Source organism: Podarcis bocagei, assembly GCF_964188305.1.
Source record: "Podarcis bocagei genome assembly, chromosome: 13".
NCBI lineage: Eukaryota > Metazoa > Chordata > Lepidosauria > Squamata > Lacertidae > Podarcis > Podarcis bocagei.
In genome coordinates, this window is record NC_138138.1 from 43,910,730 (window position 1) to 43,937,202 (window position 26,473).

Sequence of the window (26,473 nt, forward strand, 5' to 3'; positions counted from 1 at the left end):
TCCTGGGAGCTGACAGCTTCTTGGTTCCCCAACACAGAAAATGGCTTTTTCAGAGCATCAGGGGTTAATCCGCTGTTCACTCTTTTTTCCAGAGTGAATTCAATAGTCAATATCTATGACTGCCTAACATCAATCACCACAAGGAATATCTAGAAAAAACATCTAGAAAAAATTATGTAAGGCAGCAGCTGAACATGTGTTCAACTGCACACAAAGAAAACAAGATACAGCAAAGTACAGGTTACTATTACTTTACTTTTTCTTCCTTATTAGCTGTTCTCTACTGTTCAGCTCAGGCCTCAGAATAATTATGTAACATTTGGGGGAAAAGATGCAGCCCAGCAACCCAACACCAGAGGCTAAGATGGAGAAGATCTCCACAGCCACCATATATTTTCCCTTGGTGCTCAGATAGGAAGGAATAAAGGACAGCCAAACACTGCAGAAGACCAACATGCTAAAAGTGATAAACTTGGCTTCGTTGAAACTGTCTGGTAGCTTCCTGGCAAGGAAAGCCATAACAAAACTCACAGATGCCAGGCAGCTCATGTAGATGAGGACACAGTAAAACATGGCCACACTCCCCTCTTTACATTCTAGTATCATTTGTTCTGTCATTGAATGCATGTCTACATCAGGGTATGGGGGAGAGGTTGCCAGCCACAAAGTACATATACCTGCTTGGACTATGGAGCAGGAAAGGAGAATGGAGTGGCCTAGTCCTTTCCCCACCCATTTCCTCATCCTGGATTCTGGTTTTGTAGCCATGAAGGCCAAAACCACCATGAAGGTTTTTGCCAGAATGCATGAAACAGCAGTTGAGAAGATGATGCCAAAAGCTGGTTGCTGGAGGAGACACGTGACCTTCTCAGGTCGGCCAATGAAGAGCAATGCACACAGGAAGCAGAGCAGGAGAGAGATGAGGAGAGTGTAGGTGAGGTTTCGGTTGTTTGCAATGACAATGGGTGTGTCATGGTGTTTTATAAATGTACCTAGTACCAGAGCTGTGATCAAGGAAAGGGAAAGAGAGAAGCAGGCTAAACTGATGCCCAAAGGTTCTTCATAAGACAAGAAGCTGATATCCTTGGGTAGACATCCATCACGGTTCTTGCTTGGATATTCTTTGTCTGGGCATCTATGACAGTCATTCATATCTGGAAAAATAAGGAATGACCTTTAGTTCATATCACGTCAGCTTCCTGAAATGTTGACTTTCTGCCTGAGAAGAAAAGAGCGCTGCTCAAATTAAAACATGTTTAATACTGTCTGATGCTCTGTAATATGGTATTGCTGCATTTAATCGGTTCAGAGCTCTTGGTCTGTAAATTGCAGAGCCAGGGCTATTCCTCCTCATGATTTTGGCACATATCATTACACTAGCCTGGGTGTAACTTGTGTAAGTCAAAAGGAATGAAAATCCCCTTCTAGATATGATTTGAACCACATAACACCTTGCTACTCTCAATGCAGAGTCATTCTCATTAGATTAACATATTTAGACTATCTGAAGGGCAATGATCACAAAGAGGCAGGATCACACAAAAGACTGAGAAATGACTCTGTCCCTGTGGAGAAGGCAATAAGTGGCTCATGTTCTCCTATCCTGGCCCCTTTATAAAGATCTGAGGAATGAGATCATCACCCCACTCTTTTTTGTTTGTTTTGTTTTTTCATTTTAAATGAATTTTATTAGTATTTTCCACACAATAACAAGAACACGAAAGATATCAAAAAAATAATCATCACCCCACTCTTACTTACCATCCCAGGCCGCCCATCTGTGGCCACATTGTTCTTTCTATTATCAGATCAAATGATCAGACAGCAGCAAAGGTTGCTAGGTTTATTGAGGGTGCAATGAGATTAAGGGCCACTATCTTGGTCATTTGATTGCCCCTTTTACCCATTGTTGTCTTTTTATTTGTATATATTGCTTGTTTTATGTTGCTATGGCCGTTGGGTAATGCACATAAAGTTTATCTATCTTCTTCACACAGTAGATCATCTCTTTTGAAACAAACTCTGTCATCCATGCAGCACCTTTCAATGGTAAGTACTAATCTATTTATTTTTCTTACCATCCTGGTTTGCAATCTTCCCCTCAGCACATGGGATGCAATCGTAGCAGCAAGGGGGATGTCCCTCCTTCACTTTCTTGCTGGATCCTGGAGGACAACTTCCAGTACAGACAGAAAGAGGCTGAATCTAATCCATAAATGAAAGAGCAGAAGTTTCATCAAGACACTAATGAATTTGGAACCCTTTGTGTTCTCGGTCCTTTCTCTGTGTTACTAAGCTGACACAGCATTTCAGTAATATGTAAAGGCTTATTATTTTCTTATTATTAGTAGTAATGTTTGAAATTATGTGATGTTCCCTCTATATTGCTCTGGGGTGTGCATCTGTTCTGCAGAAATTGCTCTGTCCCTAAGGTACACTTTGAAGTTACCCTGTTAATTTTGTTATAATTGCTGATTTTGAGTATGTAGCCCAGTAGGTAGACAGCTCTAGAACTGATTTTGGTGCCAGTAGGTACATCTATTCTTGGACCCATCAGATGCTTGCTGGGGAAGTGTTCCAAATCCACTTTGCAGCTTCATGGTCTCTGAGCATGTACATGCTCTTGTGCTGGGGAAATGCACCCAGAGGCTCCATTTGACTGGAAGAAAACCTGCCCTTCTATATCAATGCCTGTCAGGGAACTGACATCGGAGCCAGAGGCGGAGGCGAGACTCTCAAGCGATGCTGGAGAAGGGCCCAGCAGGGGGAGAGGCGGCTCACCAGCTGGGGAAGGAAATCAGCGTAAAACCAGGGATAAAGGGGGGCAGATGGGGGAATCAGCGAGGGGGCTCCAGGACTCCTCGCCGGAGATCAGCGAGGAGAGCACGGGTCCTCCGCTACCCATGCCCTCCCTGCACAGAAGACTTCCACACAGGGAGAGTAGGAGGAGACTTGGAGTCAAACAACTTTTATGCTGGAAAAGGTTTAAGAAACGCCCACTGACGGATTCTGCTAGCGACTGAACAGCCACAAAGTGTAGGGCTGTCCAGACAGAAAAGGTTTAACAAGGCAAACTAGCCAGGATTGGCACCAACTTGCGCACGAGTAACCCCTACATTTATTACAACGCCCTTTCAAAGAAAAACTGGTATTTGACCTGGACCTAATGACCCACATTCAGATGATGAATTGTGTGATGCAAAAACCACATTTGCATGGATGCACTTGTAGTGGGGTCTGTGAATGGGTGGGATTAGGGTGAGATAATCTAATTTTTGTTATAAGGCATATTTACACTGTTAGCCTTGCTTAACTGTATTTTGTAGTAAAAGGGTCCTTCTGTTTCGTAGCCTCCTTAATCCATGCTTTTAATCCATGTGTGGCTTCTAGCAGTAACTTTTCGGCTCTTAATCTGATACCTCAGTGCTTTGGTCATACACCACTCCTCAACTTGTGGCTCAAAAAACAGTGAGTAGACTTGCAGGTGAATAATGCTTGCTTATTCAATACTGAATCTCTTTTGAAATAGAAAACAATGCAACCCTACCTGGTTAAACCAGCTGTGCCATGTGATGGCATCTTCACCAAGGAGTAATGATTGGTCTGGAGGAGCTTGTGGATCTATCCTCCCAACTCTCACTCGGTGCAAACTTTGGTTGGCAAATATAATCCAATTCACAATATCCAAGCTAGATGCTGCCTCTCCATTCTGGTTGATGAAGACCACATCTCCTGCCGTATTGTTAAATGAGATGCTTCTCAGAAAGTAATGGAGCTAGATTGAAAGCAGAAAAGAAAGGGGTTTAGAAAAGACTGAAGTCTAATGAAGGGTGGAGCATTTTTTCTCTCTGGAAAGAACCTACAACAAATGGTGGGGGTGATTTAGTCAATTGTCAGTGGATTCAGGCCCAAGCATGGAGAGAGTCAACCAATTTTCTTTCACACACATGCATCTCTCTCAATCTTCCTTACAATCCTTCTTTCTCTGATTGTCCACAAATTAAATATGTTTAACCAGCAATCTCTCTCTCTCTCTCCCCATCCCTCCCTCCCTGAGCATCTCAGAAGACGCTCTAAGAAAGGATTTTGTTGATATGGGATAGAGGGAATGCTGAACATCTCTCTCAACCATTACCACTGCTTTCTATCTATGAATGGTGTGGGATCTCATTAAGCTGCAAAGCTTCCATCATAACAAATGCTTTCTCCTCAAGCATGGGGCAATAACTGCTCAAAGGACACAACCATCATTTCCCTTCCCTATAGAGTCTACTGCCATTTGAAAGCAGAAAAATATATGGGGAAATCATCTAGGATACCATCATATCAGTGCCACCTCCTACTCTGTCTGCAGAATTATAAATTCAGTTCTGGGTTCTTCTTCCACATACAGTGTTTGAACTCTGAGAGGAAAGAGCAAGCTGATAGGATTTTGGGAACCCATACAGTGCCAAGAAGTAACAGGGCTTTCCCATTTGAGGATGTTAAGCCTTTACCTGCCAAAACTGTGGATTTGGATTCTTCCCTCTCCCTCTGTACACCATTCCTCTGTGTCTGAGTCTGGATGTGGACATGGCATGTAAAGCATGGGCCATGGCGTAGACAGCACTATGCATGCTATAACTGTGGCCTGTCATGCTCATTTCAAAAAGAGATCCAGGAAGGTTCTCCAACTTCTCTTCTCCGGTGCAAATATTCCCCTCCACCTTGTCTGAAGTGATATCTGGGAATACACATTCAAAGGCCTGTTGCCAGAAGTTCCTGATAAATCCGTCCCCATCTGTGCTGGAAGGGTTTCTGTGCAGAACATACTGATGAAATCCTGGTGGGTTTCTAAAGTGAATTTCAAAGGCTATAGCACCACTGAATATTCCTGCATCCCAGTACCTTTGAAAGACGAATGTAGCAAACTCAACCTGGGCAGTTGTTATCCATACTTTACTTTTTACATTCTTAGCCATGTCATCATGTTCTGATAGGTATGAAAACACCATAAAACTTGCCATGGAAAAAGATTCTCCAGAGGCAATGACTATGTTAGCTTTGCTGCTAAAAATTTGATCTTGTATATTGGCCGCTTGTTGTAGCAAGCCATACATTTCAGATATAAAACTAAAATTGGGGATTCTTTCTATGAATGCAAAGCAGACACCACTCTTGGTAAACATTGGGGAAATGGTTTGCACAAATCTTTCTCCATTTTCATTGTCCATTGCAATGACTCCAATCCACGTCCACCTGAAATGCAGAAGCAAAGAGAGAATTCCCTCATACTGAAGGGCTTCTGAGGCTGCCATCTGGTAGAAGGGAAGTCCTGGGCTTTTATCATTCATCACTGGAGCAGAGCCATAAATGAGCTAAAGAGGCAATGGAGGAAGAGAAGAGACAAAGTAATATTTGCATAGTTCTTTCAAAATATACATTTTGTGGTGAATCCTGTCACTCAGACATGCCCTTTGCCACCCACCAGTGGTTGCATGCCCTTTCTATACAAAAGACACACATGCAGATGGGCTGAAAACTGAGGTCATCTCCCATTCCTGCTTGTTAAACATTTGTTCTGTTGACCAGAGAGGGGCATTTTCCCTACTATATTCTTTTTTAAAAAAGGTTTCCCAATTCCCAATTCCCAGGGTTAAACCGGACGGAGGGACACACGATGTCCTAAACAAAGGATTGCCTAACACTGCGTTAGACATTATTTACTGCAACCACATCAGAATTGCAACTTGGGTCAGATACACATTTCTTCTCTGGAGCATCTTTTGTCTTCCCAAAGCACATACCCCAACACACAGCAGAACTGCCATTCCTGCCTTTTCTTTTTAAAGACTTCTTAGACTTCATCTATGAACATTTATTTCACTTTGGAACCAGCTTCTCAATACTATTGCTGTTCTCCTGCACAACTGGACAGTATCTGCAATTTGCCATAACTCCAGAGTGTGTTTAATTTGAAAGCCCTTTCCCACTAAATATGCACATATTGGGTGTGGTGTGTTGAAGGCAAATAATTATTGTACTTGGAAATACTTGTGAATTTTTATCCTATTACCAATTCCCCCGCTTCCCCTGCAACTCAATTGAGATACCCTTCTCATCAAGCAGGAAATGCTGCAAATCCAAAAATGGCTGGTGAGGGTGGTGTGCATGGTTCTGCCCCCAATTTCATCCTCGCCCTGAACTGGTGATACACTCTGAACTGGTGCTGAATTCAGCCTCATTCTCAATGCAAGCTAAGAGAGGTATCGTACATGGGTGTCTTACCTGTGGAATCTTATAGATATCCAAAACTGTTGCCACATAAAATGAGATTTCAGAATCAAGTCCCCCAATGACCCCAACCAGATTATTCTCAACATCACATATATAGTTTGGGACAAATTTCTCCACCATGGATAAAAGCAGCAGTGTGGCAAGATATGTGCTCCTTGCATTGTTATAGCTGTCATATAAGGTAAAGCCCAAGGTAATATTGGGTAGGATGTGAGGGTCTTCATTGATCTCCTTGACTGCAAATGCCAAGGCCACAATGTGCTGGTAAAGCTTAGGCACTACCCTAGAATGAGATTTGCAAACAGTATCAGAAGCAACAGATATGATTAACAATAGTACTTCCTGTCCATTCCTCATGTTTACACAGAATCTCCTTTCTTGCAACTGGAATCCATTGGTTCGGGTCCTACCCTCTGGAACAAGAAAAAACAAGCTTGCTCCATCTTCCTGGTGACAACCCTTGAGATATTTGAAATTGGCTATCCTATATCCCCTCAGTCTCCTATTTTCATAGTTAAACATACCAAACCCCTAAACCTTTTGTCATAAGGTTTGGCTTCCAGACCCTTGATCATATGTGTCAACCTCTTCTGCACATGTTGTAGCTTGTCAGTATCCTTAAATTGTGCTGAACGCAACTGAACACAATACACCAGGTGTGTTCTGCGCAGCGCAGAAGAGATCTCTTCTGTGTGTGTTTTTTTATTGGGGCACTATGCTTCTGTTGATGCAGACTTTTCAGATGTCCTACTGGCAAGCCAGGTGTTCCCCATCTTATATTTGTGCAGCTGGTTTTTTCTGCCTAAGTGCAGCACCTGACATTTGTCCCTACTGAAATTCATTTTGTTAGTTTTGTCCCAGTAAAGACCTGTTAAGGCCAATGGTATCTAGACCAGGGGTTACTAATGTGATGCCCATAGGAACATTGGAATCCCTGGGGTCTTTCCCTGAAACATCTGAAGTCTTTTCCTGACATTTACAAAGTGTCTGAGCTCTCTCCTGCAATGACCCCTTCCTTACTCATGAAGCAGTGTTGGTGGTTGTAATTCACAGAATTATATGCCATCATTGTGAAACAAGCTTTAGCCTAAGATCAGGAAATGAAACAATAAGAGCATTCAGCTTCTGTAAAGTTTTTTTTAAATTCATTTTCACTAACACTCCTGTTCAGATAAAGTCTATCAAAACCAACTGTTCAAAGGGGCTATCTCAGACACATAAATATATATACATTTCAATACATTTATATTCATTTCCCTATCAAGAAATGGGAGCTTCTAGAGTATTCTCTTAATTCAGAAGACATTTCTATGTATTTTTACATCAGCATATGTCCCACTGAAATAAAAAGTGCTTATCCCTAGGTCAATGGGTAGAAGTTTGCAGCCTCAGCCATTATGCTGAGGCTGCAACTCTTGGTTTGATCTTTCCCATACTGTAATAAATAAGTGGCTTAGTTCTTACACAAGCTCTTCAGGCAGCGCTGGTGGGGGTTCCTCAGTGAATGTTGCTGGAGAGGAGATGAAGCCACCATGGAAAACAATGCCACCAATGAGGAACTCTCCTGGCTGATGGTATGTTTGAAGTGGACGGTGTGGACTTTGGAGCCTGCATTTTACTATGCGAGCCTGACATACATTGTAAGAAATCAGTTTCAGAAGCAAGACGACTAAAACCACCATTCATACAAGGGCAACTGTTTGTTCTATGCAGATTTCTCTGGCAATAGTATAATCAGCTTCTCCAAGATTGTCTCGTTTGAATGGTAGTTAAGTTTCCTGAGAGGATGCAATCTGGGAGTATCCCAGACTCTTTTTAAGTAATTCTGGATAAGTTGCAGCATCCTTTGTGTTATGTTGCCAGTTGCCAGTGAAAATCCAGAGGGATCTTTGAGGAGCAGCAGATTTAATTATAGCCCTTTTAATAACCAAGGAGGAATGTATGTATTCAGTTTTAGGGATTCCCTGTGGAATTGCTGAAGGAAATGTCTTTGTCACATATTCAGGACTGTTATTTTTAATTTCCTTTCATTAGATAATAAGGGGCCAGTGGTGTATTGGTGAAGTTAGAAGTTCATAATAGAAGACCTTGTAACCAATGGAGATCCCAAAATGTAGTATGGTGTAGCCAGGATCTTGGAATTTGGCTGAGGAGACCTGGTTTCACACCAGCCATGTGGCATGACTGCAATCCTACACATAATAGTTACTTGGGACTAAGCTTCCATGATTTTTTAAATCACTTGTAAAATATGGTGAATTTTACAACAATATCTTTAGTAGTCTGAAATGCAACCTTTAGCTTTTAATTCAAAATTTAAAATATTTGTACAGAAGTGTTCCTTTTTAAACTTTAGTATGAGGGGGAAAGAACATCAAATTCAGAGAAGAATGAACTTGGAAGGGTGGCTCTGCCATGGTTCATGCCCACATAGCTGCCTGTGTTCCTTGTTGATATCAGAGTACTTTGTCAGGGGAAGGTCCAGTGAGACCAGCTACATGGGATGCTCTATTGGATTTGGGGAACAGTTTTGTCAAATAGACTTGTTCATGCTTTAATTCTTTCTTATGATAAGCTGTCTCCTGCTGTTTAACTCTGGCCTCAGCAAAATGATATAACATTTGGGGAAGAAGATGCAGCCCAGTAACCCAAAACTATAGGCCAAAATAGAAAATATCTCCACAGCCGCCATGTACTTTCCCTTGGTACTCAGGTAGGTAGGAACAAAGGACAGCCACACACTGCAAAAGACCAACATGCTGAAGGTAATGAACTTGACTGCATTAAAACTGTCTGGTAACTTCCTAGCTAGGAAAGCCACAGTGAAACTGACAATGGCTAGCATTCCCATGAAGTCTAGGACACAGTAGAACATGGTGACTGATCTTTCATTACATTGCAGTACAATTTCTTTAGTCACTGAGTGGTTGTCTAAATCAGGGAGTGGGGGAGCAACTATCAGCCAGGCACTACAAATCAGTATTTGAATGAGGAAGCTGAAAAGAACAATGGAGATGGCCAGATTCCCCCCCCCCCATCTCCTCATTCTGGAGCCTGGCTTGGTAGCCATGAAAACTAGAACTATCGGGCAACTTCCTAGCTAGGAAAGCCAAAGTTAAGCTGGCAATGGCCAGGAAACCCATGAAGCTCAAAACAGAGTAAAAGATGGTACTTCATTGCATTCTAGTACAATTTCTTCAGTGATTGAGTGCATGTCAACATCTGGCAATGGAGGACAGGTTGCCAGCCACACAGTAATAAAAACAGTCTGAACAAGGATGCTGGAAAAAAACGATAAAGGTTGCCAGTTGCTTTCCCACCCATCTCCTCATCCTAGAGCCTGGCTTGATAGCTGTGAAAGCTAGAACTACAATTATGGTTTTGTCTAATAGACAGGAAACTGCCACTGAGAAGACTGAACCAAAAGTAGTTTGTCGTAGGAGACATGTTACTTTATATGGTTTGCCAATGAATAGCAAAGCACAAAGAAAGGAGAGGAGGAGAGAGGACAGGAGAACATCGGTGAGGTTCTGATTATTGGCTTTGACTATGGGAGTGTCCTGGTGCTTGAGGAATATTCCAAGACCCAAAGTTGTGATTGAAGAAAATAAAACGGCAGATTTGCTCAAAATGATCCCAAGGGGTTTGCTGTAAGGCAGGAAGGTTATGTATTTTGGGAGACATCCATCATGGCCAATGTTTGGATAATGATTATCTGAACACTGAAAACAATCATCCATGTCTGAAATCAAATGTGAAAAATAGATATAATATATTTAAGTATGACTTTCTGTTCCTGAATGAGGGTAGTGAACTTGAAATATCAAAAGTTAAATTTGCAGTAAGAATAATAGGAAATTCTACATATTGAGCATAATCTGAGCTCAATAGTGTCAAGGGCCTTTCTCATGGGTTCCAAGCAAATCCAGAAATATAAACAAATCATAACCATCCTGCTAGCGGCTGAAGGTGTCAGAGGCCTCTGTGTCTATTGATTTGTGTCTTTAGGGGTGGAGCTTGCAGAGTCTTTTTTTCCCAACTGATCCAACCCACTGGTAGTCTTATCCTCTATGGATTCATCTGATATTCTGTTCAGCCACCCAAGTTACCTCATGTGAAGTATGTGGAAGAGAGCCCTGGATCGTTTGACCATTTTATTAGATCTTTTTTGCCTCTTATGAAAAGTACACAAGACACTCTCTGTTTAAAGTTTAAAGAATGAATAACTTTTACTTCGTATACGTGCAGTTGCAGAATATTATGTTCAATGCAGGTAGGTGATAGTTAAATTGCTAATACGTTTTACATAGATTAAACTGTTATAGATTGACTAACTCTCAGGCAGACAGCAGCAAAACACAACAAACCTACTGCTCTAACTGTTAAGACTGTTCAACTAACTGCCACAACTGCCACAGAATATATGACATCCGAGAGTTCTACAGTTCTTTCCATTAACCCTTTACATATGTGAATGTTAGAGCAATTAGTTTAAGCATTTAAAACGCTGATGGGAGCCACCCATTTATTAAATAGGTGGCAACTGTCAAATAGAACACATCTACATATGATATTCCTTACCTTTTTGGTTTGGAATCTTTCCTTCTGGACATGGAAAGCAATCATAGCAGCAAAATGCCTTCCCTTAGTTTTTAGGTCTTCTATAACCTGAACTGCAGTGATCATTACATATGGAAATGGGATATACCTGTTAGTAAGTGATAAAGTAGTTTTTATACAATCCAAACATAAGTTGTGGAGCTTTTATTTCATAATGGCTATGAAAGCTGCTAAGAAATCTTACTTTGCAGCTTCCATTGCATCCGCTAGCTCTCGCCCGGCACAACTTTTTAGAATAATTAGGTCAATAACGTCCTTAGGAGGACAACCAAATTTAAGCACAAATTCGACCCACAGCTGTGAGGCATTCGCGAGCTTTTTTGCGGAGAAAGTCCTGTTGCTCCGCCGTGACCTCCCTGCCAATTTAGACACAGTGACTTAACTGGAGGCCCCTCGACTGACTTCAGGTCCAGTGTTGGACCATTTCGATCGGATACTCCCTACTGATGTGGATAGATTCCTCCAAGTTGGTAGGCCCACCACCTGCCTCCTTGATCCGTGCCCGTCTTGGCTGATTAGGGAGTGTCCAGATGTTGCGCGGACCCCCCTGGTTGAAATTATCAATTTGTCCCTTGACACGGGGACATTCCCAGGGGAACTGAAGGAAGCAGTGGTGCGTCCACTCTTAAAGAAAACTTCATTAGATCCCTTAGACCTATCCAATTACCGCCCAGTTTCAAATCTTCCATACCTGGGTAAGGTAATTGAGAGAGCGGTTGCTGAACAGCTTGGTAGGTTTCTGGAGGAAACATCGGCATTAGATCCATTTCAGTCCGGTTTCCGTCCTGGTTTTGGGACGGAGACGGCTCTGGTTGCCCTAACAGATGATATTCGTAGACAACTGGATCGAGGCGGGTCAGGACTGCTGATCCTTTTAGATTTGTCAGCAGCCTTTGACATGGTCGATCATGATCTTCTGGACCATCGCCTTGCAGACGTGGGGATACAGGGCATAGCCCGTAACTGGTTGTGCTCTTTTATCTCTGGTCGGGGACAGAGGGTGGCACTAGGGAGGGAAATGTCGTCACGCCACTCCTTGGTGTGTGGAGTGCCGCAGGGCGCAATTCTCTCCCCAATGCTTTTTAACATCTTTATGCGCCCTCTTGCCCAGATTATCCGGAGCTTTGGGCTGGGCTGTCATCAATATGCTGATGACACTCAGCTCTATCTACTGATGGATGGCCACACCAACTCGGCCCCTTACACACTGACCAGATGCTTGGAAGCTGTGGCTGGATGGTTTCGTGGGAGCCGATTGAAACTAAATCCTTCGAAGACAGAGGTCCTATGGCTAGGTCGGGATAGCATGGGGATGAGGGACCAACTCCCTTCTCTTGCGGGGGCCCAATTAGTGCCATTGCCTTCCGTTAAGAGTTTGGGTGTAATCCTTGACGCCTCCCTTTCCATGGAGGCGCAAGTCACAGCAACAGCCAAGGCGACATTTTTCCACCTTCGCCGCACCAAGCAGTTGGTCCCTTACCTTTCCCGCCCCGACCTGGCCACAGTGATCCATGCAACAGTCATCTCCAGGCTTGACTACTGTAACTCGCTCTACGCGGGGCTGCCCTTGAAGCTGTCCCAGAAACTCCAGCGGGTACAGAATGCTGCAGCGAGGCTCCTCACAGGGTCTCTGCCATGGGAGCATATTCATCCAGTGCTTTTCAAGCTGCACTGGCTCCCGGTGGAGTACAGGGTCAGATTTAAGGTGCTGCTTTTGACCTTTAAAGCCCTTCACGGCCTAGGACCCTCGTACCTACGGGACCGCCTCGCCTGGTATGCCCCACGGAGAGCCTCAAGGTCCATAAATAACAACACCCTAGTGGTCCCAGGCCCTAAGGAAGTTAGATTGGCTTCAACCAGAGCCAGGGCCTTTTCAGCACTGGCCCCAACTTGGTGGAACGCTCTGTCTCATGAGACCAGGGCCCTGCAGGATCTGATCTCTTTCCGCAGGGCCTGTAAGACAGAGTTGTTCCGCCTGGCCTTTGGATTGGAGCCAATTTGATTCCCTCCGCCCCCTTTTTCTTTTTTCTTTTCCTTCTCCTGCAATGAGGCTCCATTTTAATATTTTAATGTTCCATTATTTTAATGTTGTATTTTATTTTTGTTTTTAAGTTGTAATCACTCATCTTGTTTTTATTATTGCTTGTAAGCCGCTCTGAGCCCGGCCTTGGCTGGGGAGGGCGGGGTATAAATAAAAAATTATTATTATTATTATTATTATTATTATAATCATTTCTCTGCAGTGAAGGAATGGATTGATACTGTCATATGGAAATAATATGAATTCTTGAGTGTACATCATATTTATGTGGTGAACTTCCCTATAACTGGAATCCTTCACCCACATTAAGAAAGGAAGAGACAAAATAGACATTATGACAGTGTCCCTTGAATTCTGTACATTTGTCTTCAGCATTCTAACATCCACTTCAAAATCAGGAGACAATGTGACTTTTTGAACATTGAGGAATTATTCAATATATCCCAAAATGAGGCAGGATGATGGTTCTTCTACTCATAAGTCCCTTAACTTTGTCAGGATTCCTGGGAGCTGACAGCTTCTTGGTTCCCCAACACAGAAAATGGCTTTTTCAGAGCATCAGGGGTTAATCCGCTGTTCACTCTTTTTTCCAGAGTGAATTCAATAGTCAATATCTAGGACTGCCTAACATCAATCACCACAAGGAATATCTAGAAAAAACATCTAGAAAAAATTATGTAAGGCAGCAGCTGAACATGTGTTCAACTGCACACAAAGAAAACAAGATACAGCAAAGTACAGGTTACTATTTCTTTACTTTTTCTTCCTTATTAGCTGTTCCCTATTGTTCAAATCAGGCCTCAGAATGATTATGTAACATTTGGGGGAAAAGATGCAGCCCAGCAACCCAACACCAGAGGCTAAGATGGAGAAGATCTCCACAGCCACCATATATTTTCCCTTGGTGCTCAGATAGGAAGGAATAAAGGACAGCCAAACACTGCAGAAGACCAACATGCTAAAAGTGATAAACTTGGCTTCGTTGAAACTGTCTGGTAGCTTCCTGGCAAGGAAAGCCATAACAAAACTCACAGATGCCAGGCAGCTCATGTAGATGAGGACACAGTAAAACATGGCCACACTCCCCTCTTTACATTCTAGTATAATTTCTTCCATCACAGAGTGCATGTCCACATCTGGGTATGGGGGAGAGGTTGCCAGCCACACAGTACATATGCCTGCTTGGACTATGGAGCAGGAAAGGAGAATGGAGTGGCCCAGTCCTTTCCCCACCCACTTCCTCATCCTGGATTCTGGTTTTGTAGCCATGAAGGCCAAAACCACCGTGAAGGTTTTTGCCAGGACACAAGAGACAGCAGTTGAGAAGATGATGCCAAAAGCTGTTTGTCGGAGGAGGCACGTGACCTTCTCAGGTTGGCCAATGAAGAGCAAAGCACAAAGGAAGCAGAGCAGGAGAGAGATGAGGAGAGCGTAGGTGAGATTTCGGTTGTTTGCAATGACAATGGGTGTGTCATGGTGTTTTATAAATGTACCTAGTACCAAAGCTGTGATCAAGGAAAGGGAAAGAGAGCAGCAGGCTAAACTGATGCCCAAAGGTTCTTGATAAGACAAGAAGCTGATATCCTTGGGTAGACATGCATCCCGGTTCTTGCTTGGATATTCTTTGTCTGGGCATTTATGACAGTCATTCATATCTGGAAAAATAAGGAATGACCTTTAGTTCATATCACGTCAACTTCCTGAAATGTTGACTTTCTGTCTGAGAAGAACAGAGCTCTGCTCAAATTAAAACACGTTTAATACTGTCTGATGCTCTGTAATGTGGTATTGTTGCATTTAATTGGTTCAGAGCTATTGGTCTGTAAATTGCAGAGCCAGGGCCATTCCTCCTCATGATTTTGGCACATATCATTACACTAGCCTGGGTGCAGCCTGTGTAAGTCAAAAGGAATGAAAAGCCCCTTCTAGATATGATTTGAACCACATACCACCTTGCTACTCTCAATGCAGAGTTATTCTCATTAGATTAACATATTTAGCCTATCTGAAGGGCAATGATCACAAAGAGGCAGGATCACACAAAAGACTGAGAAATGACTCTGCCCCTGTGGAGAAGGCAATAAGTGGCTCATGTTCTCCTGTCCTGTCCCCTTTATAAAGATCTGAGGAATGAGATCATCACCCCACTCTTTTTTGTTTGTTTTGTTTTTTCATTTTAAATGAATTTTATTTTTTTAAATAATATTTATTGATTTTTTTAAAAAAAATTACAATAAAAAAGACAATACAGAAAAAGAAAAAGAAAAAATAAGACCATCATTCTCAAATTCTCCACTTTCATTACCTTCTTTCTTTGACCTCCTCCTCCTCCCTTTTCTTGTATCCTGCTTAATAGTTATCGCAGCAAATCCTTTCCATAATTCATAGTATTCTATCGTTACATTACCTTAATCTATTTTCATCTTATCTTATAGAAACCCTTAAAGCTTAAAATTTTTAAATCTTATTTTTACCAACTTCTCATAACCATAACGTTTTACATTACCTTAATCTATTTTCATCTTATCTTATAAAAAACGTTAAAGCTTAAAACTTAAATCTTATTTTTACCAACTTCTCATAATCATAACATTTTTACCTAATTCTTTAAACATTTTTGCAAGAGCCAAGTAATTTCATTTCAACATTTTTCTAATATTCATCAATTTTATAAAACAATCCTAATGATAAAAAAAGAAATAAAAACAATCCAGTCTTCATCCAGCGTCCCTTCCTCCTGGTGCCGGGATTGTCAGTATTTTTTATCCCATTGATCTAGCACATTAACCTGGTAATCTTATATCCGAGGCCCTCAAGTCACTTCCATGTCTCTTCCGCAGCTCTTCTTCATATTTTCCTTTCACTTGTGGGAACTCCAGCTTGGTAATGTTTTTGACCCTTTTCAACAAGTCAGCCCCTTTTCCATAGTCCAGACTAGACTCCATGTAGTATTTAAAGACATATTTCAGATTCCCTCCAAAATTGAGAGCCCCCACAGCTCCAAACATCTGACGGCCCATTGCCAGACTCGAAAAGTCCATTTTAGAGGGGGTCTATCCAACCCCCATTTCCAAGCCAAACCAAACTTTATCTTTCCAAATCTGGCTTTTTCCAAGTTCATTTGTCAAATCCAAGAGTTCATGTTCCTGCTGGGCCGCAGCTCCCTCCATCTCTGGCGCTCGAGATTCAGCAACACCCTCTTCTCTTAACTGTTCTGTCATGGCACACTCCTGTTTTAGTTCCCGGGTGGGCTCCACATAGTTTCCCAATACCTGTTCAAAAGTTCTGACCGCATTAGTCATCAAATCAGTCTTCTGACTTAACTGATCCAATAGGGCATTTACTTTACAGAGAGCACACAACAGTGCTTCTGAAAACATTGTCCTGCAAGGTCACAAGTCCTTTCCCACGGTTGTAATCTGTGGCAGCTGCAAGCTCCCTGGAATTAGTTACAGTTTCACAGTCCCCCTCTAGGGGGGAAACTTCTGGTTGTTCTTTCTTTTAAGGACAATAGCAACAAAGTTTCTTTTTTAAAATACTTTGTCAATATTTGTTCCTTTAAAATGTGAAAGGAAACAATGGGATCACAATATTACTCTTCTTTTAGCTATCTGTCAAAGACATTTGTCTCTGGTCAATGAGCTTCAAACGTCAATTCTGACACCCCGCTCCAGGATCAGGACGGTGGAAAGTTACTTTGCTTTAAACTCACTTCTGCAGGTTTAAACAGTCCAAAAAAGGTCCCCCTTCTTCTCCTGCTACCGAAGGGGGGTTCAACAATTTTAAATGATGAAAACCAATCCTTTGAAAGTGATTTTCTAGGCTCTAGTTTACGTTGTCTTTGCTTTATTCTGACTACAAGGAAACGGAAGGCTGACTTCCTATTTAGACCGTCCCGTTTCAGTACCAAATTAAGGTGAATTTTTAAGTCCAATTCCTTTCTGCTTGCCAGTTCTTATTTAAAGTCCAATTGTTCAATGTTTTAGTACTCACGGGTGATTATTTTAGATGCCAAATTGTCCCAGGAAAAAGGCAGCGCTCTCCGGCAACGGCTATGCGGCTTCGCTCCACGGAAAAAGCAATTGACTCACAGCACCGCGCCACTTCCCCCTCTTCGCTTCGGAGCCTGTTAGTGGGTTCCTTTGCGGGTTGGGGGGGCGCTAAGGGTGCCCGCCGAGTCCCACGGTCACAAGCTTCATCCGCCTGTGATTTCTGGAAGGGTCCCTGCTTCGCCGTAGCGGAAAAGACCCGTTTCGCGCAGAGCTGTTCCCTCCAGTTCAGAGGGAGTCCGCCATTGCTGATGGCACCACCCCGGAATTCCCATTTTAAATGAATTTTATAATAATAATAATAATAATAATAATAATAATAATAATAATAATAATAATAATATTTTTTTATTTAACTGATTGGTTCCAAATTGGGAAAGGAGTACGGCAAGGCTGTATATTGTCTCCCTGCTTATTTAACTTATATGCAGAATTCATCATGCGAAAGGCTGGGCTGGATGAATCCCAAGCCGGAATTAAGATTGCCGGAAGAAATATCAACAACCTCAGATATGCAGATGACACAACCTTGATGGCAGAAAGTGAAGAGGAATTAAAGAACCTTTTAATGAGGGTGAAAGAAGAGAGCGCAAAATATGGTCTGAAGCTCAACATCAAAAAAACGAAGATCATGGCCACTGGGCCCATCACCTCCTGGCAAATAGAAGGGGAAGAAATGGAGGCAGTGAGAGATTTTACTTTATTGGGCTCCATGATCAGTGCAGATGGTGAAAGCAGTCACGAAATTAAAAGACGCCTGCTCCTTGGGAGAAAGGCGATGGCAAACCTAGACAACATCTTAAAAAGCAGAGACATCACCTTGCCAACAAAGGTACGTATAGTAAAAGCCATGGTTTTCCCAGTAGTGATGTATGGAAGTGAGAGCTGGACCATAAAGAAGGCTGATCGCCGAAGAATTGATGCTTTTGAATTATGGTGCTGGAGGAGACTCTTGAGAGTCCCATGGACTGCAAGAAGATCAAACCTCTCCATTCTGAAGGAAATCAGCCCTGAGCGCTCACTGGAAGGACAGATTGTGAAGCTGAGGCTCCAATACTTTGGCCACCTCATGAGAAGAGAAGACTCCCTGGAAAAGACCCTGATGTTGGGAAAGATGGAGGGCACAAGGAGAAGGGGACGACAGAGAATGAGATGGTTGGATGGTGTTCTTGAAGCTACCAGCATGAGTTTGATCAAACTGCGGGAGGCAGTGGAGGACAGGAGTGCCTGGCGTGCTCTGGTCCATGGGGTCACGAAGAGTCGGACACGACTAAACGACTAAACAACAAACAACAACAAATCTCTTAATTTCCATTTTCCTTCTTGGTCCTTTAATAAATCAGCATACATGAGCCACTTTCCTTTTTTACTGAGTGGCTTGAGCAATAAAGCTTCATGTGGTGAAAGCCACCAAGGAATCTTCTGTTCTAATAAGTCTTTATATCTCTCCCATACACTCATTAGTGATTTCATAATTATATGGTTATAAAAACTTTTATGTATTTTCTCTTTCCCATACCTTAAATATGCATGCCATCCAAATCTGTTGTCATGTCCTTCCAGATCTAATGCTTCTTGCTTTTCCAACTTTATCCAGTCCCTGATCCATACCAGGCATGCAGCCTCATATTATAATTTAAGGTCTGGGAGGGCAAAACAACCTCGTTCTTTTGTATCTGTAACTGCTCCTCCTCAGCCATCAGGGTCTGCTCTGCTCCTCCTCCTGCTTCCTTGGTCTCCCTGCCTGTCTACCCCCCTCACTTGTCATACCACCTGCCCACCTTCTATCTCTTGCAACTCCATCCACCAGCCTCTCCTTTCTTCCCTCCAAGCCGTGCTTGGCACTCTGCTCACACTTATAATAATGCCAACAGCCAACTAGAGATGAAGAACTGCACAGCTGCTCTGATGGCCAATGCCACCAGGGTCATGGTCCAAGAGTTGGCGTCACCTACTGAGCAGCAGGCTAAAGGAGCAGAAAGTGAAGTGACTTCACCTGCTGCTGATCTGCCTTCTTGCTCCTGATGAGAACCAGTAGGCTGCAGCTTTCTTAAGCAGGGTTTCTAGCCTTAGTCAGTTACTGGAAACAACTTCTGTCATTCCTGACCAGACCTTACTGCTTCTTGTTTCTTGTGACCTTTGACCCTTGGCTTTCTTGACCCCCAGATTGTCGGACTACATGAACTGAGATACTCGTGACCTTAGGACTGGACTGGACCTTTTATGCGGACTCTGCCTCCAGGCAAGCACCCCCCTGAGACTTAACTGGTTGTCTGGCTTCTCCCTCCACTGAGCTCTGCCATGGCTGGCAGCACAGGACAATGACAAGCAGCTGGATTCCTCCCCCGAGGCACTGAGATGAGCCTGTGTGCCTTGCCCAGCAGCCCACGGAGTACATGGATGGGCAGCTGGGCACCATGGCACTCCGAGCAAGGCATGATTTGGGGGGAACCTCCTAGGCCTGTGGCAGGAGTCAACCTGACAAACACCTCCGTACATTCCTGCTTCTATAATAAATAATAATAATAATAATAATTTTTATTTATACCCCGCCCTCCCCAGCCAAGGCCAGGCTCAGAGCAGCTTACAAGCAATAATAAAAACAAGTTGAATGATTACAACTTAAAAAACAAAATTAAAATACTACATTAAAATATTGAAACATTAAAATATTAAAATGGAGCCTCATTGCAGGAGAAGGAAAAGAAAAAAGAAAAAGGGGGCGGAGGGAATCAAATTGGCTCCAATCCAAAGGCCAGGCGGAACAACTCTGTCTTACAGGCCCTGCGGAAAGAGATCAGATCCTGCAGGGCCCTGGTCTCATGAGACAGAGCGTTCCACCAAGTTGGGGCCAGTGCTGAAAAGGCCCTGGCTCTGGTTGAAGCCAATCTAACTTCCTTAGGGCCTGGGACCACTAGGGTGTTGTTATTTATGGACCTTGAGGCTCTCCGTGGGGCATACCAGGCGAGGCGGTCCCGTAGGTACGAGGGTCCTAGGCCGTGAAGGGCTTTAAAGGTCAAAAGCAGCACCTTAAATCTGACCCTGTATTCCACCGGGAGCCAGTGCAGCTTGAAAAGCACTGGATGAATATGCTCCCATGGCAGAGACCCTGTGAGGAGCCTCGCTGCAGCATTCTGTACCCGCTGGAGTTTCTGGGACAGCTTCAAGGGCAGCCCCGCGTAGAGCGAGTTACAGTAGTCAAGCCTGGAGATGACTGTCGCATGGATCACTGTGGCCAGGTCGGGGCGGGAAAGGTAAGGGACCAACTGCTTGATGCGGCAAAGGTGGAAAAATGTCGCCTTGGCTGTTGCTGTGACTTGCGCCTCCATGGAAAGGGAGGCGTCAAGGATTACACCCAAACTCTTAACGGAAGGCAATGGCACTAATTGGGCCCCCGCAAGAGAAGGGAGTTGGTCCCTCATCCCCATGCTATCCCGACCTAGCCATAGGACCTCTGTCTTCGAAGGATTTAGTTTCAATCGGCTCCCACGAAACCATCCAGCCACAGCTTCCAAGCATCTGGTCAGTGTGTAAGGGGCCGAGTTGGTGTGGCCATCCATCAGTAGATAGAGCTGAGTGTCATCAGCATATTGATGACAGCCCAGCCCAAAGCTCCGGATAATCTGGGCAAGGGGGTGCATAAAGATGTTAAAAAGCATTGGGGAGAGAATTGCGCCCTGCGGCACTCCACACACCAAGGAGTGGCGTGACGACATTTCCCTCCCTAGTGCCACCCTCTGTCCTCGACCAGAGATAAAAGAGCACAACCAGTTACGGGCTATGCCCTGTATCCCCACGTCTGCAAGGCGATGGTCCAGAAGATCATGATCGACCATGTCAAAGGCTGCTGACAAATCTAAAAGGATCAGCAGTCCTGACCCGCCTCGATCCAGTTGTCTACGGATATCATCTGTTAGGGCAACCAGAGCCGTCTCCGTCCCAAAACCAGGACGGAAACCGGACTGAAATGGATCTAATGCCGATGTTTCCTCCAGAAACCTACCAAGCTGTTCAGCAACCGCTCTCTCAATTACGTTACCCAGGTATGGAAGATTTGAAACTGGGCGGTAATTGGATAGGTCTAAGGGATCTAATGAAGTTTTCTTTAAGAGTGGACGCACCACTGCTTCCTTCAGTTCCCCTGGGAATGTCCCCGTGTCAAGGGACAAATTGATAATTTCAACCAGGGGGGTCCGCGCAACATCTGGACACTCCCTAATCAGCCAAGACGGGCACGGATCAAGGAGGCAGGTGGTGGGCCTACCAACTTGGAGGAATCTATCCACATCAGTAGGGAGTATCCGATCGAAATGGTCCAACACTGGACCTGAAGTCAGTCGAGGGGCCTCCAGTTCAGTCACTGTATCTAAATTGGCAGGGAGGTCACGGCGGAGCAACAGGACTTTCTCCGCAAAAAAGCTCGCGAATGCCTCACAGCTGTGGGTCGAATTTGTGCTTAAATTTGGTTGTCCTCCTAAGGACGTTATTGACCTAATTATTCTAAAAAGTTGTGCCGGGTGAGAGCTAGCGGATGCAATGGAAGCTGCAAAGTAAGATTTCTTAGCAGCTTTCATAGCCATCTCATAGGCTTTCATAAGCGTCCTATAAGATGTTCTTGAGGCTCCGTCACAAGTCCGTCGCCATACTCGCTCTAGCCGTCTGAGATCCCGCTTCATTTTCCGGAGCTCCTCAGTAAACCAAGAGGCCCAATATTAGTATTTTCCACACAAGAACAAGAACACGAAAGATATCAAAAAAATAATCATCACCCCACTCTTACTTACCATCCCGGGCCGCCCATCTGCGGCCATATTGTTCTTTCTATTATCAGATCAAATGATCAGACAGCAGCAAAGGTTGCTAGGTTTATCGAGGGTGCAATGAGATTAAGGGCCACTATCTTGGTCATTTGATTGCCCCTTTTACCCATTGTTGTCTTCTTATTTGTATATATTGCTTGTTTTATGTTGCTATGACCGTTGGGTAATGCGCATAAAGTTTATCTATCTTCTTCACACAGTAGCTCATCTCTTTTGAAACAAACTCAGTCATCCATGCAGCAGCTTTCAATGGTAAGTACTAATCTATTTATTTTTCTTACCATCCTGGTTTGCAATCTTCCCCTCAGCACATGGGATGCAATCGTAGCAGCAAGGGGGATGTCCCTCCTTCACTTTCTTGCTGGATCCTGGAAGACAACGCTCAGTACAGACAGAAAGAGGCTGAGTCTAATCCATAAATGAAAGAGCAGAAGTTTCATCAAGACACTAATGAATTTGGAACCCTTTATGTTCTCAGTCCTTTCTCTGTGTTACTAAGCTGACACAGCATTTCAGTAATATGTAATGGCTTGTTATTAGTAGTAGTAATGTTTGAAATTATGCGATGTTCCCTCTATATTGCTCTGGGGTGTGCATCTGTTCTGCAGAAATTGCTCTGTCCATAAGGTACACTTTGAAGTTACCCTGTTAATTTTGTTATAATTGCTGATTTTGAGTATGTAGCCCAGTAGGTAGACAGCTCTAGAACTGATTTTGGTGCCAGTAGGTACATCTATTCTTGGACCCATCAGATGCTTTCGGGGGAAGGGTTACAAATCCACTTTGTAGCTTCATGGTCTCTGAGCATGTATACCCACTTGTGCTGGGGACATGCACTCAGAGGCTTCATTTTACTGGAAGAAAACCTGTCCTTCTATATCAACGCCCTTTCAAAGAAAAACTGGTATTTGACCTGGACCTAATGACCCACATTCAGATGATAAATTGTGTGATGCAAAAACCACATTTGCATGGATGCGCTTGTAGTGGGGTCTGTGAATGGGTGGGATTAGGGTGAGATAATCCAGTTTTTGTTATTTTAATTTGAACTAGGATCCCCTAAGGCATATTTACACTGTTAGCCTTGCTTAACTGTATTTTGTAGTAAAAGGGTCTTTCTGTTTCGTAGCCTCCTTAATCCATGCTTTTAATCCATGTGTGGCTTCTAGCAGTAACCTTTTGGCTCTTAATCTGATACCTCGGTGCTTTGGTCATACACCACTCCTCAACTTGTGGCTCAAAAAGACTTGCAGGTGAATAATGCTTGCTTATTCAATACTGAATCTCTTTTGAATTAGAAAAGAATCCAACCCTACCTGGTTAAACCAACTGTGCCATGTGATGGCATCTTCATCAAGGAGTAATGATTGGTCTGGAGGAGCTTGTGGATCTATCCCCCCAACTCTCACTCGGTGCAAACTTTGGTTGGCGAATATAATCCAATTGATAATATCCAAGCTAGATGCTGCCTCTCCATTCTGGTTGATGAAGACCACATCTCCTGCAGTATTGTTAAATGAGATGCTTCTCAGAAAGTGATGGAGCTAGATTGAAAGCAGAAAAGAAAGGGGTTTAGAAAAGACTGCAGTCTAATGCAGGGAGGAGGATTTGTTTCTATGGGAAGAACCTACAGCAAATGGTGGGGGTGATTTAGTCAATTGTCAGTGGATACAGGCCCAAGCATGGAGAGAGTCAACCAATTTTCTTTCACACACAGGTATCTCTCTCAATCTTCCTTACAATCCTTCTTTCTCTGATTGTCCACAAATTAAATATATTTAACCAGCAATCTCTCTCTCTCTCTCTCTCTCTCTCTCTCTCTCTCTCTCTCTCTCTCTCCCGTCCCTCCCTCCCTGAGCATCTCAGAAGACGCTCTCAGAAAGGATTTGGTTGACATGGGATAGAGGGAATGCTGAACATCTCTCTCAACCATTACCACTGCTTTCTATCTATGAATGGCGTGGGATCTCATTAAGCTGCAAAGCTTCCATCATAACAAATGCTTTCTCCTCAAGCATGGGGCAATAACTGCTCAAAGGACACAACCATCATTTCCCTTCCCTATAGAGTCTACTGCCATTTGAAACCAGAAAAAATATATGGGGAAATCATCTAGGATACCATCATATCAGTGCCACCTCCTACTCTGTCTGCAGAATTATAAATTCAGTTCTGGGTTCTTCTTCCACATACAGTGTTTGAAGTCTGAGAGGAAAGAGCAAGCTGATAGCATTTTGGAACCCATACAGTGCCAAGAAGTAGCAGGGCTTTGCCAGTTGTGGATGTTCAGCCTTTACCTGCCAAAACTGTGGATTTGGATTCTTCCCTCTCCCTCTGTACACCATTCCTCTGTGCCTGAGTCTGGATCTGGACATGGCATGTAAAGCATGGGCCATGGCGTAGACAGCACTGTGGATGCTGTAACTGTGGCCTGTCATGCTCATTTCAAAAAGAGATCCAGGAAGGTTCTCCAACTTCTCTTCTCCGGTGCAAATATTCCTGTCTGCCTTGTCTGAAGTGATATCTGGGAATACACATTCAAAGGCCTGTTGCCAGAAGTTCCTGATAAATCCGTCCCCATCTGTGCTGGAAGGGTTTCTGTGCACAACATACTGATGAAATCCTGGTGGGTTTCTAAAGTGAATTTCAAAGGATATAGCACCATTGAATATTCCTGCCTCCCAGTACCTTTGAAAGACGAATGTAGCAAACTCAACCTGGGCAGTTGTTATCCATACTTTACTTTTTACATTATTGGTCATGTCATCATGTTCTGATAGGTATGAAAGCACCATAAAAGTTGCCATGGAAAAAGATTCTCCAGAGGCAATGACTACGTTAGCTTTGGTGCTAAAAACCTGATCTTGTATATGGGCTGCTTTTTTTAGCAAGCCATACATTTCAGAAATAAAACTATAATTGGGGATTCTTTCTATGAATGCAAAGCAGACACCACTCTTGGTAAACATTGGGGAAATGGTTTGCACAAATCTTTCTCCATTGTCATTTTCTGTTGCAATGACTCCAATCCACGTCCACCTGAAATGCAGAAGCAAAGAGAGAATTCCCTCATACTGAAGGGCTTCTGAGGGTGCCATCTGGTAAAAGGGAAGACCTGGGCTTTTATCATTCATCACTGGAGCAGAGCCATAAATGAGCTAAAAAGTAAATGGAGGAAGAGAAGAGACAAAGTAATATTTGCATAGTTCTTTCAAAATATTAATATACATTTTGTGGTGAATCCTGTTAGTCAGATATGCCTTTTGCCACCCACCAGGGGTTGCATGCCCTTTCTCATTTATACAAAAGACACACATGCAGATGGGCTGAAAACTGAGGTCATCTCCCATTCCTGCTTATTAAACATTTGTTCTGTTGACCACAGAGGGGCATTCTCCCTATTATATTCTTTAAATATATATATATATATATTCCCAATTTGACAGGGTTAAACTGAACAGAGGGACACACGATGTCCTAAACAAAGGATTGCCTAACACTGTGTTAGACATTATTTACTGCAGCCACTTCAGAACTGCCACTTGGTTCAGATACACATTTCTTCTCTGGAGCTTCTTTTGTCTTCACAAAGCACATACCCCAACACACAGCAGAACTGCCATTTCTGCCTTTTCTTTTTCAAGACTTCTTAGACTTCATCTATGAACATTTATTTCACTTTGGAACCAGCTGCTCAATACTATTGCTGTTCTCCTGCACAACTGGACAGTATCTGCAATTTGCCATAATTCCAGGGTGTGTTTAATTTGAAATCCCTTTCCCACTAAATATTCACATATTGGGTGTGGTGTGGTGAAGGCAAATAATTATTGTACTTGGAAATACTTGTGAATTTTTATCCTAGAAGCAATTCCCCAGCGTCCCTTGCAACTCAATTCAGATACCCTTCTCGTTAAGCAGGAAATGCTGCAAATCCAAAAATGGCTGGTGAGGGTGGTGTGCATGGTTCTGCCCCCAATTTCATCCTCACCATGAACTGGTGATACACTTTGAACTGGTGCTGTGAATTCAGCCTCATTCTCAATGCAAGCTAAAAGAGGTATCTTACATGGGTGTCTTACCTGTGGAATCTTATAGATATCCAAAACTGTTGCCACATAAAAGGAGATTTCAGAATCAAGTCCCCCAATGACCCCAGCCAGATTATTTTCAACATCACATATATAGTTTGGGACAAATTTCTCCACCATGGTTAAAAGCAGCAGTGTGGCAAGATATGTGCTCCTTGCATTGTTATAGCTGTCATATAAGGTAAAGCCCAAGGTAATATTGGGTAGGATGTGAGGGTCTTCATTGATCTCCTTGACTGCAAATGCCAAGGCCACGATGTGCTGGTAAAGCTTAGGCACCACCCTAGAATGAGATTAGCAAACAGTATCAGAACGAACAGATATGAATAACAATAGTACTTCATGTCCATTCCACTGCTGAACAGTTCTTATAATCAGCAAGTTCTTCCTCATGTTTACACAGAATCTCCTTTCTTGCAACTTGAATCCATTGGTTCTGGTCCTGCCGTCTGGAGCAAGAGAAAACAAGCTTGCTCCATCTTCCTGGTGACAGCCCTTGAGATATTTGAAAATGGCTATCCTATATCCCCTCAGTCTCCTATTTTCATAGCTAAACATAGCAAACCCCCTCAACTT

At 43.3% G+C, this 26,473-nt stretch overlaps 2 protein-coding genes across 2 annotated transcripts; both read right to left on the bottom strand.

Moving 5' to 3' along the window:
• Positions 1–252: 252 nt before the first annotated feature.
• Positions 253–10,917, bottom strand: LOC308570705 (vomeronasal type-2 receptor 26-like; the record flags this gene model as incomplete). The annotated part of the gene is made up of 5 exons (XM_081165617.1): positions 10,858–10,917; positions 4,497–5,357; positions 3,548–3,775; positions 2,079–2,205; positions 253–1,154 (listed from the first exon to the last, which is right to left on the bottom strand). Exons 1-5 carry the CDS (start codon positions 10,900–10,902, stop codon positions 253–255), a joined length of 2,163 nt encoding a protein of 720 aa, XP_081021743.1. The 5' UTR covers positions 10,903–10,917.
• Positions 2,062–24,940, bottom strand: LOC308570706 (vomeronasal type-2 receptor 26-like; the record flags this gene model as incomplete). Its single annotated transcript, XM_081165618.1, has 11 exons — positions 2,062–2,205; positions 3,548–3,775; positions 4,497–5,238; positions 6,056–6,114; positions 6,268–6,559; positions 7,741–7,904; positions 10,858–10,984; positions 13,695–14,592; positions 22,088–22,214; positions 23,123–23,350; positions 24,104–24,940. 11 exons carry the CDS (start codon positions 24,938–24,940, stop codon positions 2,062–2,064), a joined length of 3,846 nt encoding a protein of 1,281 aa, XP_081021744.1.
• Between the last annotated feature and the right edge of the window lie 1,533 nt (positions 24,941–26,473).